The 22,500-nt window shown below is 44.0% G+C and overlaps 1 protein-coding gene across 1 annotated transcript in view; it reads left to right on the plus strand.

The window, feature by feature from the left end:
- Positions 1-13,701, plus strand: part of TM9SF4 (transmembrane 9 superfamily member 4) — a 114,149-nt gene extending 100,448 nt beyond the window's left edge. The window contains exons 17-18 of the mRNA XM_085893626.1: positions 7,649-7,738; positions 10,982-13,701. Of these exons, the coding sequence (XP_085749752.1) occupies positions 7,649-7,738; positions 10,982-11,131 (240 nt within the window). The 3' untranslated portion in view covers positions 11,132-13,701. The remainder of the gene's footprint in view (positions 1-7,648; positions 7,739-10,981) is intronic.
- The last annotated feature ends 8,799 nt before the right edge of the window (positions 13,702-22,500 follow it).

Below are 22,500 nucleotides of genomic sequence, written 5' to 3' on the forward strand. Positions count from 1 at the left end.
AGGTCAGCTACGGCTGGGGAACTTTTTTTTGCTCTCCTGCTTAACGTCGTTCTGATGGACAGAGCACTCGATGCCCCACCCTGCCTGAGAAGCACCAGGATGACAATTTTATAGCTGTGTCGGGGTTCAAACCCAGGTTGGACAGCTCAAAAGACAGTGAGCTTAACTCTAGGCTATGCTTCCTGTTAGCTCCTCCGGGGATGGATTAGATACAAGGTAGTCTGCATACTTTCTTGAATGTTGTATTTCAGATAACCCAGTCGATTTGGAGTGAGTGAATATAATAGATTTTGTTAATGAGTGTTTTTTAACCATTGCACTCAAAAATGTACAAGTTAATAATTTATTTTTCACTTCTCAACAACTTCTTACCAATGTATGTATATTTTTATGTATGTATAAACCAAGGGTGCAAGAGGCATTATGTTTCCGGGTTGTCCGTCTGTCCGGATTTTCGTTTACGCTATAACTCGAGAAGCAAATTGTAGAATTTCATAAAACTTGATAAAAAGGTAAAGTAAGACAGGGAAATTAAGTGATTAGATTTTGGGCCAGATTTGATAAAGGTCTAGGGTCATTGGTCAAGGTCCAGCTCTGAAATTTTACTGTTTACCCCCTAACTCAAGAAATATTGGACAGAATTTCATGAAACATGGTACAAAGGTAAAGTTAGACAGGGCAATTAACTGATTAGATTTTGGGCCAGATATGATAAAGGTCAAGGGTCAAATATGTCAATACTCAAGTGTTTGTGTGGGAGAGCGGAGACATACCCGTCGACTGTGCGCAGTCAAATTACTCGTTTTCATCTTAGTCATGACATATTTTGCTCATCATTATTATTATTATTAGTTATAAGTAGTTTGTTGGCTATAAAAGCAAGAGGAGTTAAAAAAAATGCTACTTGTATTTTGTGGCCTCCTTCAAATATACTGCATGTCACATGACATATACCACCATCTCAAGTTTGTTTTGCAAGTTGCATGACATAAACCACCATCTCAAGTTTGTTTTTTATGACGAAAGAGTGGGTAGTTGATAATATTTATCAACAATAGTTGTGTCTTGTTTACTTAATTTGTAGAGATGCATATTTGTTTGGAGCAGAATATAAACCACTTCACAAAAAGGTAGAGCCTTTCCTTGATGCCATCCACTCGACGGCAGTCTCCTTGGGTTAACCTGCAGAGGTGGTCCCTTCGGGTGGGTGCATGGAAAGTCCTCACTCTAAGAGAGGATGATCACCTGTCTCTGCTGTCATCTGAGTTCCAGCATCTGAACATCAGTATTGCAGCACTTTCTGAGGTTCGGAGACCAGAAAGTGGTGAGCTCATGGTAGTTGGTTACACCTACTAATGGTGTGGTCACTCTGTGTCCAACACGCTGACTCCGATGGGAACACCAGTCAATGAACATATTATGAGACAGCATGTGTCACTCAGTGTTATTTCTCTGGTCTTTGTTTACGAGGTCCATCTAAAAAGTAACGGGACTGAGCCTGCTGTGTGCTCTACTTACACAACTTGAATGAACGGGTTGTGTCACAGTCTTTCGCAACATTCCAGCAATATATATGATTGGTGATGGTTGACTGCGCTCATTGTGTGATTTTTTTTTTACAGGTCGTGCTTTGCACGTTGTCTAGTCTGAGTCGTCACGCTATGAGTCGTGAGCAGAGCCAATCTGAAGTTTCTTGCTAAGCTTGGCAAAACACCTTCCAGATCCTTTGCAATGCTGCGGCAAGTCTACAGGGAAGAAACGATGTCACGTACACGTGCATTTGAATGGCACAAGAGGTTTAAAGAGGGACGGGAGGAGGTTGAAGATGATCCACGGTCTGGAAGACTTTCAACGAGCAGAACGGTGGACAACATTGAGCGTGTGAAGCAGATGGTGCGCGCAGATCGTCGACTCACAGTGCGGATGATTGCTGAGGAACTTTCCATCAACAAGGACACTGTCTGGAGCATCATCATTGAAAATCTCAAAATGCGCAAGGTGTGTGCAAAGATGGTCCCCAAGCTGTTGTCTGAGGACCAGAAACAGCAAAGAGTCACTGTCTGTCAAGACATTATCGATCGCCTCGCGGACGATCCAGACCTGCTCGGGAGAGTCATTACTGGCGATGAATCGTGGATATTCAAATACGATCCCGAGACCAAACGGCAGACTCGTCAGTGGAAAAGTCCAGCATCACCAAGACCAAAGAAAGCAAGGATGTCAAAGTCGAAGGTAAAGGTGATGCTCATTGCATTTTTTTGACATCAAGGGCATCGTCCACTTCGAGTTTCTACCACAGGATCAAACAGTGAATCAATACGTGTACAAGAAGATCCTCCCGCGCCTCATGAGATCAGTCCGGGACAAGAGGAGGGATCTGTGGGAGAACAACGCCTAGGTGCTCCACTATGACAACGCCCCTGCTCACAGTGCCCTGAGCATCCGACAGTTTCTGACAGAGAGGAACGTGCCAACTCTGGAGCAACCCCCGTATTCGCCAGACTTGGCCCCTTGTGATTTTTTCCTATTCCCCAAGCTCAAGGGGGTGATCAAGGGGACCCGATTTCCTGATGTGGAGGCCATCAAAATGGCCGTGACAACGGAGCTCCGGAGGATTCCAGAAGAAGCCTTCAGGGGGTGCATCGAAGCGTGGAAGAAGAGGATGGACAAGTGTGTGAGACTGAAGGGAAACCATTTTGAAGGGGACAAGCTGTGATTTCAATACATTTTTTGGAATAAAATTTACCTATAGTCAGTCCCGTTACTTTTTAGACGAACCTCGTATGCGCGTAGTGAGGTGAGTGATTTCACTGAGGAGACGACATTCTTTGCCATGCTCGAATTGGTGATTGATCGGTGCTCCAGGTGAGATACTCATAGAAATATAAGAAGAGTAGAATGTACATGCCTGACATTTCCTCTGGCAGCATGCGTAACTCGCTGTGGTCATCTTGGAATATGTAATCGTTACTGTAAGGTCCTTAATTGAGCAAGTTTTGCGCTGAAGATCTGTGCTGTTTTCCATCTAAAAACATCCAATTTGAGTGATATTGGCATAAATATAAACCCTAACTGGCATTGGGTACCACTCTTGATATCAGACGGGAAACTTGTGGAGTACTTGTGCCGCATTTCACTCGCTATCGTTTGTTAAATACTTTTGCGTGAATACTCCACTCATGGCCCATCAGATGCCAGCAGTGTTTTGTTCTTTATATATTTTGATGGGAAAGCCATCATTCTGCTCATTAAATAATAGATCTGGGCAGCTGTAACTGTTATCGCTGACGATCAGTTTCAAAATAATCGGCCCAGTAATAAGGGAGCAGAGGTAAAAAAGCTGAAATATTAACGGAACGACTGACATTGCCACCCAATTTGTAATGGCTCTTTTAACCTTACAATACATTGTTATGGCTCTGGGGTTTGCGTTTATCACGAGGGAGCTTCTCCAATCTTTACCCGACTTCCGGTCCTGAGACTGCCAGCCCCCGATAACTCGACAGTCCGACTCGGCAACCGTGACCTCTGATTAGAACTATTTCTCTCCCTTTTGTAACTTTTTGCAATTTTTCTTTTTTCTTTAATGAAGATCCTAAATTATAACAGCAACAATACCCCCTCCCCCCCCTTTTTCATTGGCCCTGATACCACACACACCATCAGTCCCAATCATTCAAATGCAATCACAGTCCCACTGGCTTCCATTTAATCAGTAGTGTTGCCAATAATAGCTGCTAGGCCGACCTAGTTGGAGGCCATCGATGTATCAAGGCTGTTTTGCCTCACTGAATAAATATACATATCTTAGATCGAGTAAGGGTGGGGGGGGTGAGGCTGGAGAGGAGACAGTGGAAGACAGAATCACCACCGACCTGCCTGTGGTGAGAGAGTGAGAGACCCAAAGACGGTTCTGTGATCAGCCTCATCACGGGAGACACCAATGATCCTAAATGCCTTGGTTTCCACAGCGTGAAGCCCAGAAACGTGAGCGGCAGGAGCACCAGCCCAAAGGGGAGTACAATACTCCATCAGGCTGCGGACGAAAGCTTTGTATGTGGTCAGGAGCTCAGGTGTGCCAAGGAAGGACTTTACACGACGGAGGATGTCCAAGTCGGCAACTAGCTTTGGAGGCCAGTTTGGAAATGTGGCTTTCCCTTGAAAGATCATGGCAAATATTGAAACCCAGAAGCTTGAATGAAAAGACTTCTTCAAGAGGATTGTTGAGAAAGTAGATGGGGGGGGGAGTTGGGGGGGCGGTGTGGGGTGTGGGGTGTTTCCAGATGGTCCTTTCAGAGAGACATCGTGACATCGTGAGAGTGTGAGATTTATCAGGGTTGAAAGACATGTTCCACTTGTTGGACTAGCTTGTGATTTTATTCAGATCTGCAGAGAGTGAAGAAGCTTCTGCTTACTGGTCGGAGCGATGACAGATGGTATGGCAGAATGTGGAGTCATCAGCAAAGTGATAAAGAGGATTTTCTAGAGAGTCAGAGATCATTGATGAAAACCAGAAAAAGAACAGGGCCCAGAAAACTGCCTTGAGTTCCAGCCTGGACAGGAAGAGGGGATGACAGAACTCCATTAAGGGCCACATGTTGGCTGTGACAAGAGAGGAAGTCTGGGAGCCATGAGTGGAGATGCCCTTGGATACCATACGAAGAGAGTTTGGTGAGCAGGGCAGGGTGCCAGACCATATTGAAGGCACGCAATATGTCTCGGGAGATGGCTCTGATTTCATGTCTGGCATTGAGGATCTCCATCCATTGTTGGGAGGGCAGAAGCAGTATATCCAGGGTAGAGTGACCTGGTCTGAATCCAAATTGATGATCGGAAATCAAGCCATTCGAGAAGAGGAAGGATTTAATGTCTGAAGCGATGATGGATTTATTTTTTTTGTATACTTTGTCGAGGCTCGTATGAGAGCTAACACACAATGTACAGCAAGGGGGGCATGAGACAAGAGGGATGGGAGTGTGAAGGACAAAACACTGGGGAACAGAGACATTAGGAGATCTGTGGAAGGGAGAGGGATGGGGTGGGGAACACAGGGTATACAAGATGGACATTACAGGGACTTTCAGGAAGGAAAGCAGGGAATTTGAAGGAGGTGGGTTTGGGGTGGATTTATGGGGGTAGAAAGGATCGAGGATTTAGATGGGGGACGGTTTATTGGTGGTGGTGAACAGCTGTTTTGAAGGTCTCGAGGGAAGAATGGGATTGAACAGTGAGGGAGTTTAATCCAAAGGCGGAAAAATAGAGGAATGAAAGAGTGAAGGTGAGCAGTGATTCGTGATTTAGGTAGTTTTTTCTGAAAGGGGTTGTTGGCGGACCTTGAGCACCCTGCGGAAATATGGTGGGAATAAATCGCAGACAGAGCTGGGGTGGGGGGGGGCGACACCGTAGAGGAGACGGTAGAAGATAGAAAGACCACCGGCCTACCTGCGGTGAGAGAGTGAGAGGCCCAAAGGCAGCCCCATCGTGGGAGATGCCAATGATCCGAAATGCCTTTGTTTCCACAGCGTGAAGCCGAGAAAGGTGAGAGGCAGGAGCACCAGCCCGGAGGGGAGAGCATTGCTCCATCAGGCTGCGGACGAAAGCTTTGTTTGTGGTCAGGAGCTCAGGTGGGCCGAGGAAGGACTTTGCACGACGGAGGATTCCCAGTTGGCGACTGACTTTGGAGGCCAGGTTGGAAATGTGGCTTTCCCAGGAAAGATCACGGCAGACAGTGAGACCCAGATTTCATAACCTTGTTGATGATTGGTGGAAGGCTGATTGGTCTGTAGTTGCAGGGATCTGTTTTTGCACCTTTTTTATGCAGGGTGGTAATGTTTGCTGATTTACAAGCAGATGGCAGATGACCTTGAGCAAATGAGAGGGTGAATAGAACAGAGAGAGGGTGGGCAAGAGCAGAAGAGCAGGTTTTTAGGACACGTGGGCTCATGCCATTTGGACCGGTTGCAGAATTTGAGTTGAGGTTTGACAGCAAACTCTCCACCTTGTCAGGAAAATAGGACACATAGTCCAGCAATAGCTGGGTGTGACTGTTTAAGGTGGGCATAGAAAGCGATGCGTTTGGGACACGAGATTTCGAAGCAAACACGGATTTAGGCATTTAGCCTTTTCACGTGCAGTGTCTGCTGTGCGGCCATTTGAGGTAAGGGAGCGGATGGAGGGGGAACATACATCAGAAACAGACTTAGACACCACCAGGATTTGGAGGAGGGAGACAGGTTTGAGAGTTCGGACTTGAGATGAGAAAGATGTTTTCTGGCTCTCCTGATTGTAGATACACACTTGTTATGAACTTTGTGGAAGGAACTGAGCTTGCCCTCAGTTGGATTTACCTTCCATGAGGCAAACGCAAGTTGTTTCAGGACAACTGCCTCACTCCAAGCTTCAGTGTACCATGTCCGGGAGGAAGGTTAGGACGACACACACATACAGACGCACAGACATACAGACGCACAGACATACAGACGCACAGACATACAGACGCACAGACATACAGACGCACAGACATACAGACGCACAGACATACAGACGCACAGACATACAGACGCACAGACATACAGACGCACAGACATACAGACGCACAGACATACAGACGCACAGACATACAGGCACGCGCGCACAGACATACAGGCACGCGCGCACAGACATACAGGCACGCGCGCACAGGCATACAGGCACGCGCGCACAGGCATACAGGCACGCGCGCACAGGCATACAGGCACGCGCGCACAGGCATACAGGCACGCGCGCACAGGCATACAGGCACGCGCGCACAGGCATACAGGCACGCGCGCACAGGCATACAGGCACGCGCGCACAGGCATACAGGCACGCGCGCACAGGCATACAGGCACGCGCGCACAGGCATACAGGCACGCGCGCACAGGCATACAGGCACGCGCGCACAGGCATACAGGCACGCGCGCACAGGCATACAGGCACGCGCGCACAGGCATACAGGCACGCGCGCACAGGCATACAGGCACGCGCGCACAGGCATACAGGCACGCGCGCACAGGCATACAGGCACGCGCGCACAGGCATACAGGCACGCGCGCACAGGCATACAGGCACGCGCGCACAGGCATACAGGCACGCGCGCACAGGCATACAGGCACGCGCGCACAGGCATACAGGCACGCGCGCACAGGCATACAGGCACGCGCGCACAGGCATACAGGCACGCGCGCACAGGCATACAGGCACGCGCGCACAGGCATACAGGCACGCGCGCACAGGCATACAGGCACGCGCGCACAGACATACAGACATACAGGCACGCGCGCACAGGCATACAGACATACAGGCACGCGCGCACAGGCATACAGGCACGCGCGCACAGGCATACGGACGCACAGACGCGCAGAGGCATACAGGCACGCGCGCACAGGCATACGGACGCACAGACGCGCACGCACAGCCAGATGCGCATGCACAGACAGACGCACAGACGCGCACGCACAGCCAGATGCACATGCACAGATGCACACACAGACATCCTTGAAATTGTATTATATTTCAGGAATAGCTGATGCCTTACAATTGTGTGTGTGTGTGTGTGTGTGTGTGTGTGTGTGTGTGTGTGTGTGTGTGTGTGTGTGTGTGTGTGTGTGTGTGTGTGTGTTCTATACAGGACTACCGCTGGTGGTGGAAAACATTTGTCGTATCGGGTGGATCTGCCTTTTATGTCTTTATGTATGCTGTCTTCTACTTTTTCAACAAGGTAAGTGTTTTGAAGAGTTTTGTAAAAACAGCAGCAATTTCTGCTCCTTTTTCCAATCTTTTGTGGTTCCAGTCAGGTTATTTACGATTGATATAATTGACTACTCGATAGATTTGATCACCGTGCATCTGAAAGATATCAACGGCTGTTTCTGGTTTCTTTTCATCGATTTGCGTGTCGAAGCGAAAAGCGGGGTTAAGGGATCAGTTGCGTACATGTGCCGTACGCACGCACGTACGTACATTTCTGCATTTTAAAAATTCATTTTCTCAGCAAACATTGGTCTGATTGATACAAAATTTCCCAAATATGTGCCCTCCTGTATAATTTTTTTTATTCATAATTATGACATCACATAACACGTGGTACAGGCACCATCTTGGAAAACCGATAAGCTTTGCACCACTATATCTCCAAAACCTCTCTATGGAAAAAAATTGAAACATTGCTCATTGTCAAGTACTCCCCATGCAGAATAAGATATGTTAATGATGATGTCACAGCTGTTTTCATTATAGCATCATAATTCGACAAGTACAACGCTTGATTTGATAAGTAATGAAAATTTTTCTTCTTTGCATCTGTTTGAGCAATTGACACTAAATTTTGACCATAGGTGTGCCTCCTCCTGTTGGAGCTTAATATGATAATTAGAACATCATAGGTCACGTGGTACCTGCGCCCTCTTGAAGAACTGAAAAACTTTGCACCTCTATATCTCCGAAACTGCGCCATGGAAAACATTGAAACATGGCTCATTGTGAAGTACTTCCCATGTGGAATAAGATATGTTAATGATGAAGTCATCGGTGCCTTCATTATGATGTCATAATTAGACAAGTGCAACTCTTGATCCAGTCAGTATGAAAAAAATGTCTCTGCCGTTGTTGAAACTGCCAACCGATCAATGCAAAACTTTAACCTATTGATAAACTACCCATGGGAAATACAGTTTGATAAAAGTGACATCATTGGTCACTGGTCTGGCACCATATTGGATCAAAGAAAAAAACCTTAAAAAAGAAGAGTTGGCTTGTACCAAGTCCTTCTCGAGACTGTGCAGGGTGAGTATTCAATGAATACCATCTTGTTTTTAAAAGTTTCTGCTTTGCAAGTCATCTCTGATTTTTGTCCTTATTTATCCTGTTATAATTTGAGAAGTGTTTGTTTGGTTTGTGTGGTTTCTTTGTTTGTGTGTTTGCTCTTCTTATGTGTTTTCTTTGATTGTGTGTTTTTACCCTCACCGAAGGAGAGGGTATTGCATTTGGGTCCTTTTGTCTGTTTATCCGTGCAGAACTTTTGTGTTTTTCTCCACTACCCCTTGTCGAATTAGGATCGGGATCAAAATTTTCACCATAGGTGTGACTACTCATGTTTTAATGATAATTATGATGTCATTGGTCATTTGGTGTGGCAACCATGTTGGAAAAACAGAAAAATTTTGGACCTCTGTGTCTCTGAAACCAAGAAAAAAATGGAAACTTGGCACATGGCAAGTACTCCTCATGGGGAATGTGTGATTTTTTTTAATGACGTCATAATTGCTTATATAGAACGCGACATCCGATCAGTATGAAAAATTGAGGGACATCTCGGGATAAAATGATCATCAAAATTTTTTTTTTTTCAAAAAAAACCTTCACAAATCTTCTCTGAAATGGCTGAACAAATCGAGGCGAAACTTTACCCTTCTGACCACCCATCCATGAGGAACAAAAGGTTCATACATATGATGTCACTGGTCACATGGTTTGGCAGCCATATTTGATTTACCCTTAAACCTATAAAAATAATCTTCTCCAGAACGGCTGGACAAACTGAGGGGAAACTTCACATAAACGTTCCCCAAGGCATGTGTATACAAGGTTGTTTAGGAATAATTGATGTCACATGGTTCGGCAGCCACATTGGATTTAAGAAAAATATTAAATGTTTTCTCTTGAACCATTTAATCAACGTGAAACTTCACATTTGTGATCTAGTAGTGATGGGGAAGACAAGTTTTATATTTCAACTTGATCGGACACATGGTCTGGCAGCCCGAATTATTTAATTTTTTGATGTGGGGTTTTTTAAAATTAAATTTTTTTTTTTTTTTAATAAGGCTCACTTGGCTGTGCCTGGATGGGTTTTGGAGTAGAGGAGAAGCAGCGGAAATGTGAATCATATCCAGGCTCCTCCTGATAACTTCATCTTTGCTTTTTGCTTGTTCGTCTTTCTTCTGATGACTCCAGTGCAGGACTGTACCTATTTGGTCTTCCATTTGATTTGAATTGAATTTATTTTAATGCCATTCTAAATTCTTGGTACACGGTCATCACTGCCAGCAGTTATAAAGTGGCACTTCTAATTATGTCTCTTATTAATTACGTAACACACCAGTACATAAACGCCACACAAAGTGCACCACACAAAAGAAGTCATGGCGAGGGTCTGCAATCTCTTGAGTGCTCTTTTTCTTGTTTTTTTGTGTGTTTGCTTTTTTTGTTTGTTTGCTTTGTTGGTGTACTTGCTTTGCTTGTGTGTTTGCTTTGCCAGTGTGTTTTTTTTGTTTGTGTGTTTGCTCTACTTGTATGTTTTTGTTTGTGTATTTGCTTTGCTGTGTGTTTGCTTTGCTTGTGTGTTTGCTTTGCTTATGTGTTTTTTGTTTGTTTGTGTGGTTACTTTGTGTATGTGTTTGCTTTGCTTGTGTGCTTGCTTTTCTTATTTGTTTGCTTTGTTGGTGTACTTGTTTTGCTTGTGTATTTGCTTTGCTTGTTTGTTTGCTTTGCTTGTGTGTTTGCTTTGCTTGCCTGTTTTTTGTTTGTTTGTGTGGTTGCTTTGTGTATGTGTTTGCTTTGCTTGTGTGCTTGCTTTTCTTGTTTGTTTGCTTTGTTGGTGTACTTGTTTTGCTTGTGTATTTGCTTTGCTTGTTTGTTTGCTTTGCTTGTGTGTTTGCTTTGCTTGCGTGTTTCTTGTTTGTTTGTGTGCTTGCTTTGTTTATGTGTTTGCTTTGCTTGTACGTTTGCTTTGCCTGTGTTTTCTGTGTGTGTGATTCTCAAACTAAAACTCAAAACAAATTAAAAAAAGCATGTTTTTAACTCATGTTTGCTTGCAGTTTAACTCGTGTTTCATGTCATAATAACAAGTTATTTTTGCTTTAAAAAAAACAAAATCCAATGCTTCTAATGGTATCTATGGATCGTCTTCCTTTTGAGAATGGTTGTTGATTGCACTTGCTGTTCATGTCTGTGGTGCCTGCAGCTGGAAATTGTGGAGTTCATTCCATCACTGTTGTATTTTGGATACACCACCCTGATGGTTTTTGCATTCTGGCTGCTCACGGGGACAATAGGCTTCTATGCTGCTTACATATTCATTCACAAAATCTATGCCGCCGTCAAGATCGACTGAGCCTTGGTCCCAATTTTTCGCAGTTGGCCCTGAAGATTAATTGGGGAGGGAAGGCATGCTGCAGATACCTTTTGCTTCTGGCCATTTCCATCGGAAGTTGTCTGTTGCAGTGTCAGGTGACTGGAAGCAAAACCGAATTGTAAATGTTTTAATCATAAATTTGTGGCTGTCTTTATGGGTGCTATTGGTGGTGATTGAGGTGATGGTGTATTCACCCATAGCTTAATCTACTCTTTCGGGAATGGAATTTAAAAAAAGGTTTCTTGGTTTGCTCTTGCGGTGATCGAGTGTTACCCAGAGAGGACACGAGTCATTTTCTGATTGGATCCGCAGTTATTGGCCGACAAGTCGATAAGTCCACTGGCTGAGTTTATGCAGTACCGAGTTTGTTAATAGTTTGCAGATTTTGATTTCCTTTATTAACGCATAACTTAATTTGTGTTGCACCATTTAAAATACGCTTATATCTATATGCCCGTTTTAAATTCTGGAACGTTTACAATCAGGTCCAGGATGGGTTGTAATATGTGTACATTTTGAAACTCTAATGTATTGGCTGTACAGATCAAGCAATGCTCATCTAGCGATGCTTTTCAAGGTTGCATATTCTGTTTTATCGAATACCATTCGTTTTGATCATTAAATCTAGCCAATTCTGTTGCCATAATTTTTCTTTTTACTCCTGTAGCCACAAACTATGTACATACTCATTTTATTCTATTTCTTTTGGAAAAAGGTCATTAGTAAAGAAAAAAAAAGAAGAAGAAGAACCTGTTTATGTTTTTCTTTTTCAAATGGTTGTTTATTTGTTGCTGGATTCCTTTTAATGTGTCATCTTTGAATTATAATGTCCGAAATACCTTGCATTGCCTGTTAATCTTCTTTCAAAAAGGAAAATTTGCAGTTCGTATCAACTCGTAGCCATTTCCAAATGTTCACTAACTTTCTCTAACAGCTAAAATGCAGCAATTTTAATACACGTTCTTTTGTTGTTTTGTATTTGTTTTGGGGTGGTTTTTTTAGATGAAGGTTCTTTTGTATACAGTTGTATTTGCATGCTTTTATCGCAAATGTTATCCACAATTGCTTCACTGTTGCCATCCCAGCAATTCACACTGTTTCTACAATGGGCTTTGGTTGGATAACCACATTATGTTCACAAAATCTGTCATTTGGTTCAAAGCACTGTGCTGGTAACTAGGTTGGCTGACTTTCTGCCTGTGTACTGGATATATATATATATATATATATATATATATATATATATATATATATATATATATATATATATATATATATATATATATATATATATATACTTTGTTTTTTTAATGCAGGTAGTGTACAAAAAAAATGGAAACACCAATGTCACTTGATAGGGCATTAGGCCACCATGTACGGCCTGTATGCGCCATGGCATAGTGTCCACCAGTGTCTGGAATTCTGCAGGAGGGATGTGGCACCATTATTCCACAAGAAAGTCAATCAGCTCACACCTGTTTGATGGAGGTGGAAAACACTGTCTGAGGTGTCGTTCCAGAATATCCCATAAATGCTCGATTGGGTTCAGATCTGGTGACTGAGAAGGCCGTGACAGATGGATAACATCCGTGTCATGCTCATCAAACCATTTGGTGACCACATGTGCTTTGTGGATGGGGGCATTGTCATCCTGGAAGACACCCCCCTCCTGGCAGGAAAGAAATGCTGCAACATGGGGTGAAGATGATCACCCAGTGCTATGAAGTAGCGATTGCCATTGAGCTTTGCCTTCTGAGGGAATGACTACACCAAAACCATGCCAGGAAAATGTGCCCCACAACATTACAGAACCACCAGAAACCTTCACTGTTGGAACCAAGCACTCAGAGTTGTGGAGTTCTTTAGGTTAGTGCCACAGCTGCACTCCTCCGTATATTGAAAACATGCTGAAGGATGATTCATCTGACCATATCACATTTCTCCACTGCTCGGTAGTCCATAACCTGTCCTCTTTGCACCACTGGATTCGCAAACGTGCATTGCCAGGTGTGCTGAGCAGTTTGTGCCCTGCAAACCCGACTGGAGTTCTCGGCTGACTTTTTTTTTATGAAACTGGCTGCTCGTGCTGCAGGTTGAAATTTACATTCAATTGATCTGCAGTTGCTCACCTTCTTTGCCTTGCACTTCTAATTAATGCACGGGTATCACTATCCTGGAGTATGCGCTTCTGCCCACTGTTGCCCTTTGCTGATGATATCTTTCCCTCAGAGTTCCATGCCGACATCACCTTGGACACTGTTGCTCCTGAAACATCAGCAAGTTGAGCTGTCTTTTGTCACTGAAGCTCCTGCCAAACGTACCCCAACAATCACCCATCTTTCAAAGTCACCGAGGTCTCCTCTTGCAGCCATGCTAGCCATAACCAGGCCTGTGCAGCATTTTTATACATGACCCTGACCCGTGCTGTGATGTGCTCTCCATGATGTTTTATACATGACCCGTGCTGGGATGTTGTTTGTTTAATTCACACATGGGCCCACACCTATGTGGAAGCCATCGCTTTCAATATATTTGGTGTCCCTCATTTACCCAGGTGTTTACTTTTTTTTGTCCACTCCTTTTTATATATATATTTATATATATATATATATATATATATATATATATATATATATATATATATATATATATATATATATATATATATAAATATATATATATATATATATATATATATATATATATATATATATATATATATATATATATATATATATATATATATATATATATATATATATATTACATGTACATACAGGGTGTTTCAAAAAGATTGATACAACTTTGACTCCCTGCCATTTCTTTGTTTTTTGACCTCTCCCGTTTTCCTTTTCAGGGTTTCGTGGTGTTATCGTGGTATTTTTTCCCTCCGATTTCTATCTCAACTATGCCATTGACAGTGAAGCAGAAGACAAAAGTGGTGGCTCTGTGGTATGAGACAAAATCTTATGTGGACACCCACCAGAAAATGTGGTTGTCGATGGCACCGTTCAAGTGAAATTGGCTTCATTACTGAATCAGATCAGGTTGATCCAGCTTGGGTACTGCTCCATCCTGTCACTGAGCCAGTTGCACATATCAAGTCTCCTCATGTCATCTTGACTCAGTTTATGCCTAATAGAGATGATGGATGGGAAAAGTTTCAGTTCCTTGGTGAGGATACGCCAGACTGATGTTGGTTTGATGCCTAGCTCCCGGGAGCACCGGCGATGGGACTTCTTGGGACTCTCCACTGTAGAATCCCGCACGGCGTCGATGTTGGCTGGGCCCTTGGTTACTGATGCTAGCCTGCCACTGTTGCCCTTGCTCTGGTCGTGCACTCTATCCTTGTGCTCAAAATGTTTTGCAATACTTTGAATGGCACAATTTGTGGGTCCATCACGTGTTCTGAGGTCGCATTCCCAGCAGAACCTCCTAGTCCATTTGCCAGAGAAGTAACCTTGTTGTCCTCAAAAGTGTATGGTTTTATGGTGGTTTCTTGTTCACAGGCATGCATAGACAAAATTAAGCTTGGTTGCCCAGATGGCAACCATGGGGAAATCTGTTATTTTTGCGCAAATACAAGATGGCCGCCATCGACCGGGTTGAAAATATAACTTTTTAGGTAATGAACTTAAAATTACACGAGACATCTTTTCCATATAATTTTGGCACGAGGAATCGATATTTAACCTTATTTTTGTGATTAGAAGTAAATTTGAGGTCAATGTTCGAGTTCCTGGCAATTGTTTGCCGTGTGAGATACATTTTGAATGACAACAAGGTCACTATTCTGAAAACTGGACGCTCACATACGACATTAATGCAAGTTACTAATTCATTGTTTTGTTCTTCACTGGAGTATCTTCAGAAGTCATTGACTGATATGGGAATGACTTATGTCCACATCTCTGTGGATCTCCAGCTCGACATGGTGGCTTGCCAAATCAAGTGGCATGACGTTGATCGCTTTGAAAATGTGATTCTGAGGCCTGGGATAATGCACACTGTGCAGTCCTTCTGTGGTTGCATTGGCAAACTCACGCGTGGGTCTGGTGTTGAGACTCTCATCAGTTCAGCATTCGGGGGCCTGGCAGGAATCATGAGTGGCAAGTCCTGGGTTCGATCAATGAGAGCCTTCCGGATGGTTTTGACTGCCCTTCTCATTTCCTTCCTCACCACCGGCCCCAAGACATTACAGGAGTTGTGCAGCTACCTTGAGACATGCAGACAGCACCCAACTGGGAAGCACTGGGTTGATAACTTCATCAAGCCGACTCTGCTTGTTCATCAACTTCTGTGTAGTGAGAGGGAGGCAGACTTCCTGCTGCAACAGCTAACACTTGAACGCATGCTTCCCTACTTTGTTGCTAGTCACAATCACTATGCCCGTTACATCACCCATCACCTTCTGGAGATGCGCTATCTGCTGCCACCAGATGCCAAGTCAGAGCTCATATCAGGTGCTTTTGTGTGTCGTCACCAGGAAAGCATTTGGAATGGTGTGAGCTCTGATCAGTTCGGTGAACAAACTGCTATTAGAATTGGCAAGGGTGGCCTCAAGGGTATGACTCTTTCTCCAGAGATGGTAGCAGAGTGGATCGATTCCTTTCCTGTCACTGCCTACATCTCAGATACAATGGAGCACATCCACCCTGACTCCTCAAACAAGGACAATGAAGACCAAGTGAGAGAAAAGGACACAAGAATCGGACCACGTCACAAGGAGGAGGGGAAGAAGAGGAGAGAACTTGATGCAGATGGTAGGCGCCGGATTTTATTTGAATTGTCGAATGTGTCTCATCCTCTTGAGAATCACTCACCACATCTGTACAACATTGCCAATGGTCGAATTGCTCCCCGAGAAGCTGAAGTGAATGTTGAGGATTCCGTGGTTATAGGTCAGAAAATGGTTGCAGAGTTCCATGCATCCCTTCCAGGTGGATTCCATGCAACCATCTCATGACCCATCAAGACAATGGAGCACTTGCAGAAAGGAGTGAAAATTGGGGACAAGAGGATCTTTGATCTAGAAACCATCTTCCTCAGGCTGCTGACTATTGGACAGCAAAGATAAATGGAGCTAGGACCTATCTCCCAGTTTGACCTCTGCGCAGTACCCCCTCACGGATTGATGAATATGGGTGCTTAAGGAAAGGCAACAAAGCACCATTGGCACACAAACTGTGTGTTCAGGCACAACAGCCTCTGCAACCCGATGTTACCATTATTGACGTGAGCCAGCTTCTCTATCATATTGTCTGGCCTTTCAGGGGAACTGTGTCAGTCTTAGTTGAGTCCATCAAGACAAGGCTGTCTACCATTGCTGGTCAGAAGATCTTGGTCTTTGACAAATATTATGATGTTTCTGCAAAGGACCATGAACGAGTGAGGCGTGCTGGCATTGGTTCCATCAACTATGACCTCACAATAAACACACCCCTGCCTAGTCGAGACGCCACCGTGAAAAACAAACAGAACAAGTTGCAGCTGTCCAAGGTTTTGAGTACCTATAACTTTGGTGAAGGAGTTACTGTGGAGAGCCGTAGCCATGGTGCGTTCAACCATGATGAAGCAGACATTACAATGATCTCACACCTGCTCATGGCTGCTGAATGTAATGCAAGAGTGATACGTATCCTCTCTGATGACACTGATGTTTTTGTATTGATGGTTTACTGGGTTTACCAGCGCAACATCCAGGCCACAGTGCAGATGGAAAGGTGGGATGGAGCAATTTTGGATATCAACACCACCTGTGACCAGCTTGGCCCCAAGTGTCTGCAGCTTTTGGGAATGCACTACATTACTGGCTCAGATACCACGTCATACTCATACGGCAAGGGCAAAGTGTCAGCCCTGAAGACACTGAGAACTGGCAACTTCCCTGGTTTTTACTCCGCACTTGGCGAGCTGAACGTAAGCCATGAACAGCTCATGGAAGCAGGGCGGACATTCTTCTGTGCCCTGCATGGTCAGCCAGAAGGTACCACGATGAGTGAGATGAGGTACTATATGTACACAAGGAAGTCTGGCAAGCCCCTCAAGCTCATGGCATTACTTCCAACTGAGATCAATCTCTTCCTACATATTTTGCGTGCACATCTACAGACAGTACTTGCAAAATCAGCTGATCAGCAGGCCCCACCTGAACTTGACATTACAAAATATGGATGGGACATCAGAGATGGAATCTCAGTGCCAGCAACTTCTGCTACTCCACCAGCCCCTTTGGACCTCATGGATGTTGTGCGGTGTGGATGCAAAGCAGAGGGGAAGGCCTGCAGTACTGCAAGTTGCAGTTGTCATCATGCAAAGATCTCCTGCATGCTATACTGCACTTGTGGTTGCAGTGACAAGTGCTTCAACCCACACAAGACTGTGGAAGACAGTGAAAGTGAAGTGGAAGAAGGGAGTGTCGAAGCAGAACTGGAAAGAGACGAGGATACGGAAGGGGACGAGTACAATGAATGGGAATGAACAATATGTAAGTTGTCTACAAGGCTCTATGTCCTCTGTTCCTAAGATGTCAAATATGATGACATGACAATGTGTATGCTTTCTGATTATCACCATACTGTTGTGAACCATTCATGACTTCACTTTTGCATTGGTGTTGCATAATTTTCAGCAGAAAATAGTCATGGACATTTCATGTGAACCTTTATCTATTCCTGAATGTAAAAAATAACCCCAAAATTGAATTCCTCATGTCAAAATCATATGGAAAAGAGGTATTACACAGGATTATATGTTGACTGATTAAAAACTTAGCCCCATCGTCTGACCTGTAGCGGCCATCTTGAATTTATGCAAATTGCAGGAGTTCCCCAAGGTAGCCACCCCGGCAACCAGCCTGAATTTTATAAATGGACCCATGTTAGTCCAAAACAATCATAAAACCATACACTTTCCACATCAACAAGGTTGACAATGGAACACACAATAACGGCAAATGGACTATCCGGCAGGTGTCTATATATGATTGTCTCATACCACAGAGCCACCACTTTTGTCTTCTGCTTCACTGTCAATGGCATCGTTAAGTTACGGAGCGAGAAATCCCAGGGAACAAATATCATGATAACACCATTAAATCCTGAAAAGGAAAATGGTATCAAAGGTCAAAAAACAAAGAAATGGCAGGAATTCAAAGTTGGATTAATCTTTTTAAAGCACCCTGTATATGTATATATTGTGATGGTTTTCGGAGAACCCGGGGAGGCACCTACCAACACAGAAGTGAGCCCTCGTGTGGTTATGTCTGTATTATATTGCGTATCTATAGGGAAAATTGGATCAGTGGAAAGGCAAAATGTGTTGCATTTGTGAATATTCGAACCCCTTTGTACCTTCGTATTTCCACCCAAATTCTCTCTCTCTCTCTCTCTCTCTCTCTCTCTCTCTCTCTCTCTCTCTCTCTGTCTCTCTCTCTCTCTCTCTCTCTCTCTCTCTCTCTCTCTCTCTCTATCTCTCTATCTCTCTATCTCTCTATCTCTCTATCTCTCTATCTCTCTATCTCTCTATCTCTCTATCTCTCTATCTCTCTATCTCTATCTATCTCTCTATCTCTCTATCTCTCTATCTCTCTATCTCTCTATCTCTCTCTATCTCTCTATCTCTATCTATCTCTCTCTATCTATCTCTATCTCTCTATCTCTCTATCTCTCTATCTCTCTATCTCTCTATCTCTCTATCTCTCTATCTCTCTATCTCTCTATCTCTCTATCTCTCTATCTCTCTATCTCTCTATCTCTCTATCTCTCTATCTCTCTATCTCTCTATCTCTCTATCTCTCTATCTCTATCTCTGTATCTCTCTATCTCTCTATCTCTATCTCTCTATATCTCTCTATCTCTATATCTCTATATCTCTCTATCTCTCTATCTCTCTATCTCTCTATCTCTCTATCTCTCTATCTCTCTATCTCTCTATCTCTCTATCTCTCTATCTCTCTATCTCTCTATCTCTCTATCTCTCTATCTCTCTATCTCTCTATCTCCCTTTTTCTCTACACCTCTGCAGCATAAGCATATCAATGCATGTTTAACACTCAACATTCCAAAACCAATGGCACCAGCCAGCGATTCACGAAAGAGCGGCACAAAGGATCATGGATCCACACAGCGGTGGGACTCCACTGAAAAGGCCCCAATTGCCAGCCCCGTCCTGGCTCGACGGCGGCGCCACAGGAGCTGGACACAACCAATGAGCGGTGTCTAGATACAGGGTAGGCCAATCAGGAGACATGGCAAATTCCAACGGCCATGAGACAGACTTCCGAGACACCAAGGAAGCGTTCGGAAGCATGGCTCGGAGACTACTCAGTCGCTTAGCCACGCCTCTCCTTGGGCCTTATAAGTTCTGGGAATAGAGATGCGCGAGCTGGTGACTGGAGTGCTGGTGCAGCAAGCTTGTGAGCGAGGTTCCAGGCAGGAAACGAGCCCGGCCGTCGGAGAATTCCCAGATGTGTTGGCACATACACACTTACTTACACTATCAGTTTCTTACTTTCCATAAAGCTATTCATTCCATTTGAATGCACGGATCATCAACAAAAAACCCTTGTCCTTTTCAGGGAGGGCTTACTGACTTGCACTTCACACTTTCGTCGAAGCATGACACGCATTTACCTCCTGCACCTCTTCCCACATTTCACATTGCATTCTCTACCCTCCTCTTCCCCACCCCCTCTCTTTTGTTGGGACCAACGTCAGCCCGGTGGCTTATATCTGGTGAGCGAGAAGCCGACCGTACGACTCAAATTTTTTTCTCCTCTCTGTACCTCATTTCCCTGGATGACCAAGGCGCTTGTGTTGCAGAACCTGTGACGAAGTGATTAAATAAGAGTTGGCTTCTGTGCTAGGTGTTAGAGCGTCCTTTCTGTGATCCTGCTTGTAAATACGTGCTTCTTGTGAAACTCTGTAAATCATTTTCCAAACTGCCCAATTGTCCTTTTCCATTGGTTAGAACATATTTTGTGGATAGTGACAGGCAGTTCGGCCCCACCGATTCATTGATGTAGTCAGCCATAGCTAACGTTCCATTTGCGGGTATCGCTCGGCTGTTTTGATTAATAGCAGTGAAGTATTGGAAAGCTGTCCTTACCTTGAGTGATTAATTTGCCAGGAAGGTAAAGTGGGATTTGGACGCTGGACCCTCCCTAAATTAAGCGTCTCAGACAGCGTCTGTGTTTGCTTTAGGCCCAGTCACACCTTGACGTTTTAGCCAGCTTATGCCGATTTTTGGAAAATTTGTCTAAAACGCTGGCACACGTCGAATACGTTATGGGTAAGTTTTGATAACATTGAGAGCACGCTGAAAAACACTGCCATACGTCGTTGTACGCTGGCTTTAAACGTTGTACTTTTCGGTTGTCCTCAAATTTTCCATGCTTGAAATTTTAAGACTTATGCCAGCGTATGACTCACACGTTCCGCATAACACTGGCCATAAGTTGTAGGCACATCACACGATCGTTGACACACGTCGACACACGTTACTTGTGAGTTACTCACAAGTCGAAACACGTCGAGGTAATGTTTAGCGTACCCGAAACTTATTTCTAACCCATGAGTTACGTGTTGTACTCACGTCACGCGATTGTTGACACACGTCGACACACGTTACTTGTAAGGTGCTCATAAGTCGAAACACATCAAGGTAATGGTTAGCGTCAGTGTTCCAGACTCCCTGTTTTTTTTATTTTTTTTTATTTTTATTTTTTTCTTCCTTCCTTCGGTATGATGGTGATTTTGACACTTCGATTTCTAGTGCGGTTATAATATAATATAATTAGTAGGCTGCCGCTCACCGATTTAAATCATAACCGCACTGTACACTGAACACCGTCATACTGAAGAAAAAAAAAACCGGGAGTCTGGAACACTGACGCTAACCATTACATTGATGTGTTTCGACTTATGAGCACCTTACAAGTAACGTGTGTCGATGTGTGTCAACTATCGCATATCGTTTGTACAACTTATTCCCATCGCATGTGGAGCGTATGACATACGGCAAGTACATCGTAAAATTTTCAACATGTTTAAAATTACAAGACGTACTCCACTTAATACGACGTATGATAGCGTACTTTAGCGTTCTATTCACGCATACCAAACTTACCCATACCGTATTCGACTTGCGCCAGCGTTTTAGACGCATTTTTCAGAGGTCGGCATACGCTGGCAAGATCGCCAAGGTGTGACTGCGATGTTGACACTTCCATTTCTGTGGCGGTTATGATTTGAATCGTTGTGCGGCAGCCTTTTCATAACTTACGCCACGTCATCGTCGGCGATGCGTGCAGCGCGCTATGCCTAAGTTAGACTATCGTTGGGCATAGGTTGTGAAGGCCGACAACAGGTTCAGCATTCGTTGGTATAAGTTATCTATAACACAACGAAACGTTCTGTGTCAGTTACTAATACGTTATGCATAAGACCAAGTCGTTATGAATACGTCCGAATCTTTAAAAAAAAACATCAAAAGTTCAACGTAAGCCAGCGTTTTACATACATTTTAATACGTTGCCATTGCTGGCTAAAATTTCAAGGTGTGACTGGGCCTGAAGCAACCCATCTGCGGTTTGTCGGCTTCAGGGTTGTCGGCCGGGAAGTGGGTCCGAGAACTCCCCCCGTGACCCCTACCAGAGGCAAATCCGCAACAATATGTATTTGTATGTCCATACAGTACTGTTCCAAAGTTTGGGTTATTTTCACTTTTATGGTGCTATTCCCCATTAAACATTTGTGGGAAGTTAGAAGTGTTGAATGCGGGTAGATAATTCAAATTTCTGTGAAAGCCAATTTAATGTCACAGTTACCTTCAAGTATATAAAGTAAATTTGGAAATTGAAAAGGTTTTACTTTTGCTACACATATGATATTGCCATGTGCTAGTAATATCCACTTACCACAAATAAAATATGCAGGAAACAGTGCAAACGATAGGGCATGTGGCGAAGAATGTATAGTATGACGAACCGATAATTGTGATTCTCATCCCCATCCGGATGTGACCAAACCCCCACTCTCCCCCTCCTCTTCTTGACCCTTTAAATCATTCCTTTGTCAGATGTCTATTTGTTTTCCTTGAATGTAATGCCGACAACCGCTTCAATTGAGCACAAGCAGTTCCTATCGTGGCATGACCTGGCAGTTCCACAGCTTTGCGCTGAGGGGAGGACACCATGACTGATTTGTGTGTCATGGCACATGTTGGTTCGCATGGGGAACCAGTTAGCGCATGGTTGCCTGATAATCACAGGCAAGGGGTGGAGTCAGCACAGAGCGCTATTCTATAGTACGGCCAGTAAACAGCAGTCGGAGTTCCAGTCCAGCTGT

The sequence above is a fragment of the Eptatretus burgeri genome, chromosome 1, assembly GCF_056783735.1.
Source record: "Eptatretus burgeri isolate ZD-2024b chromosome 1, Ebu_testis_v1, whole genome shotgun sequence".
Lineage (NCBI taxonomy): Eukaryota > Metazoa > Chordata > Myxini > Myxiniformes > Myxinidae > Eptatretus > Eptatretus burgeri.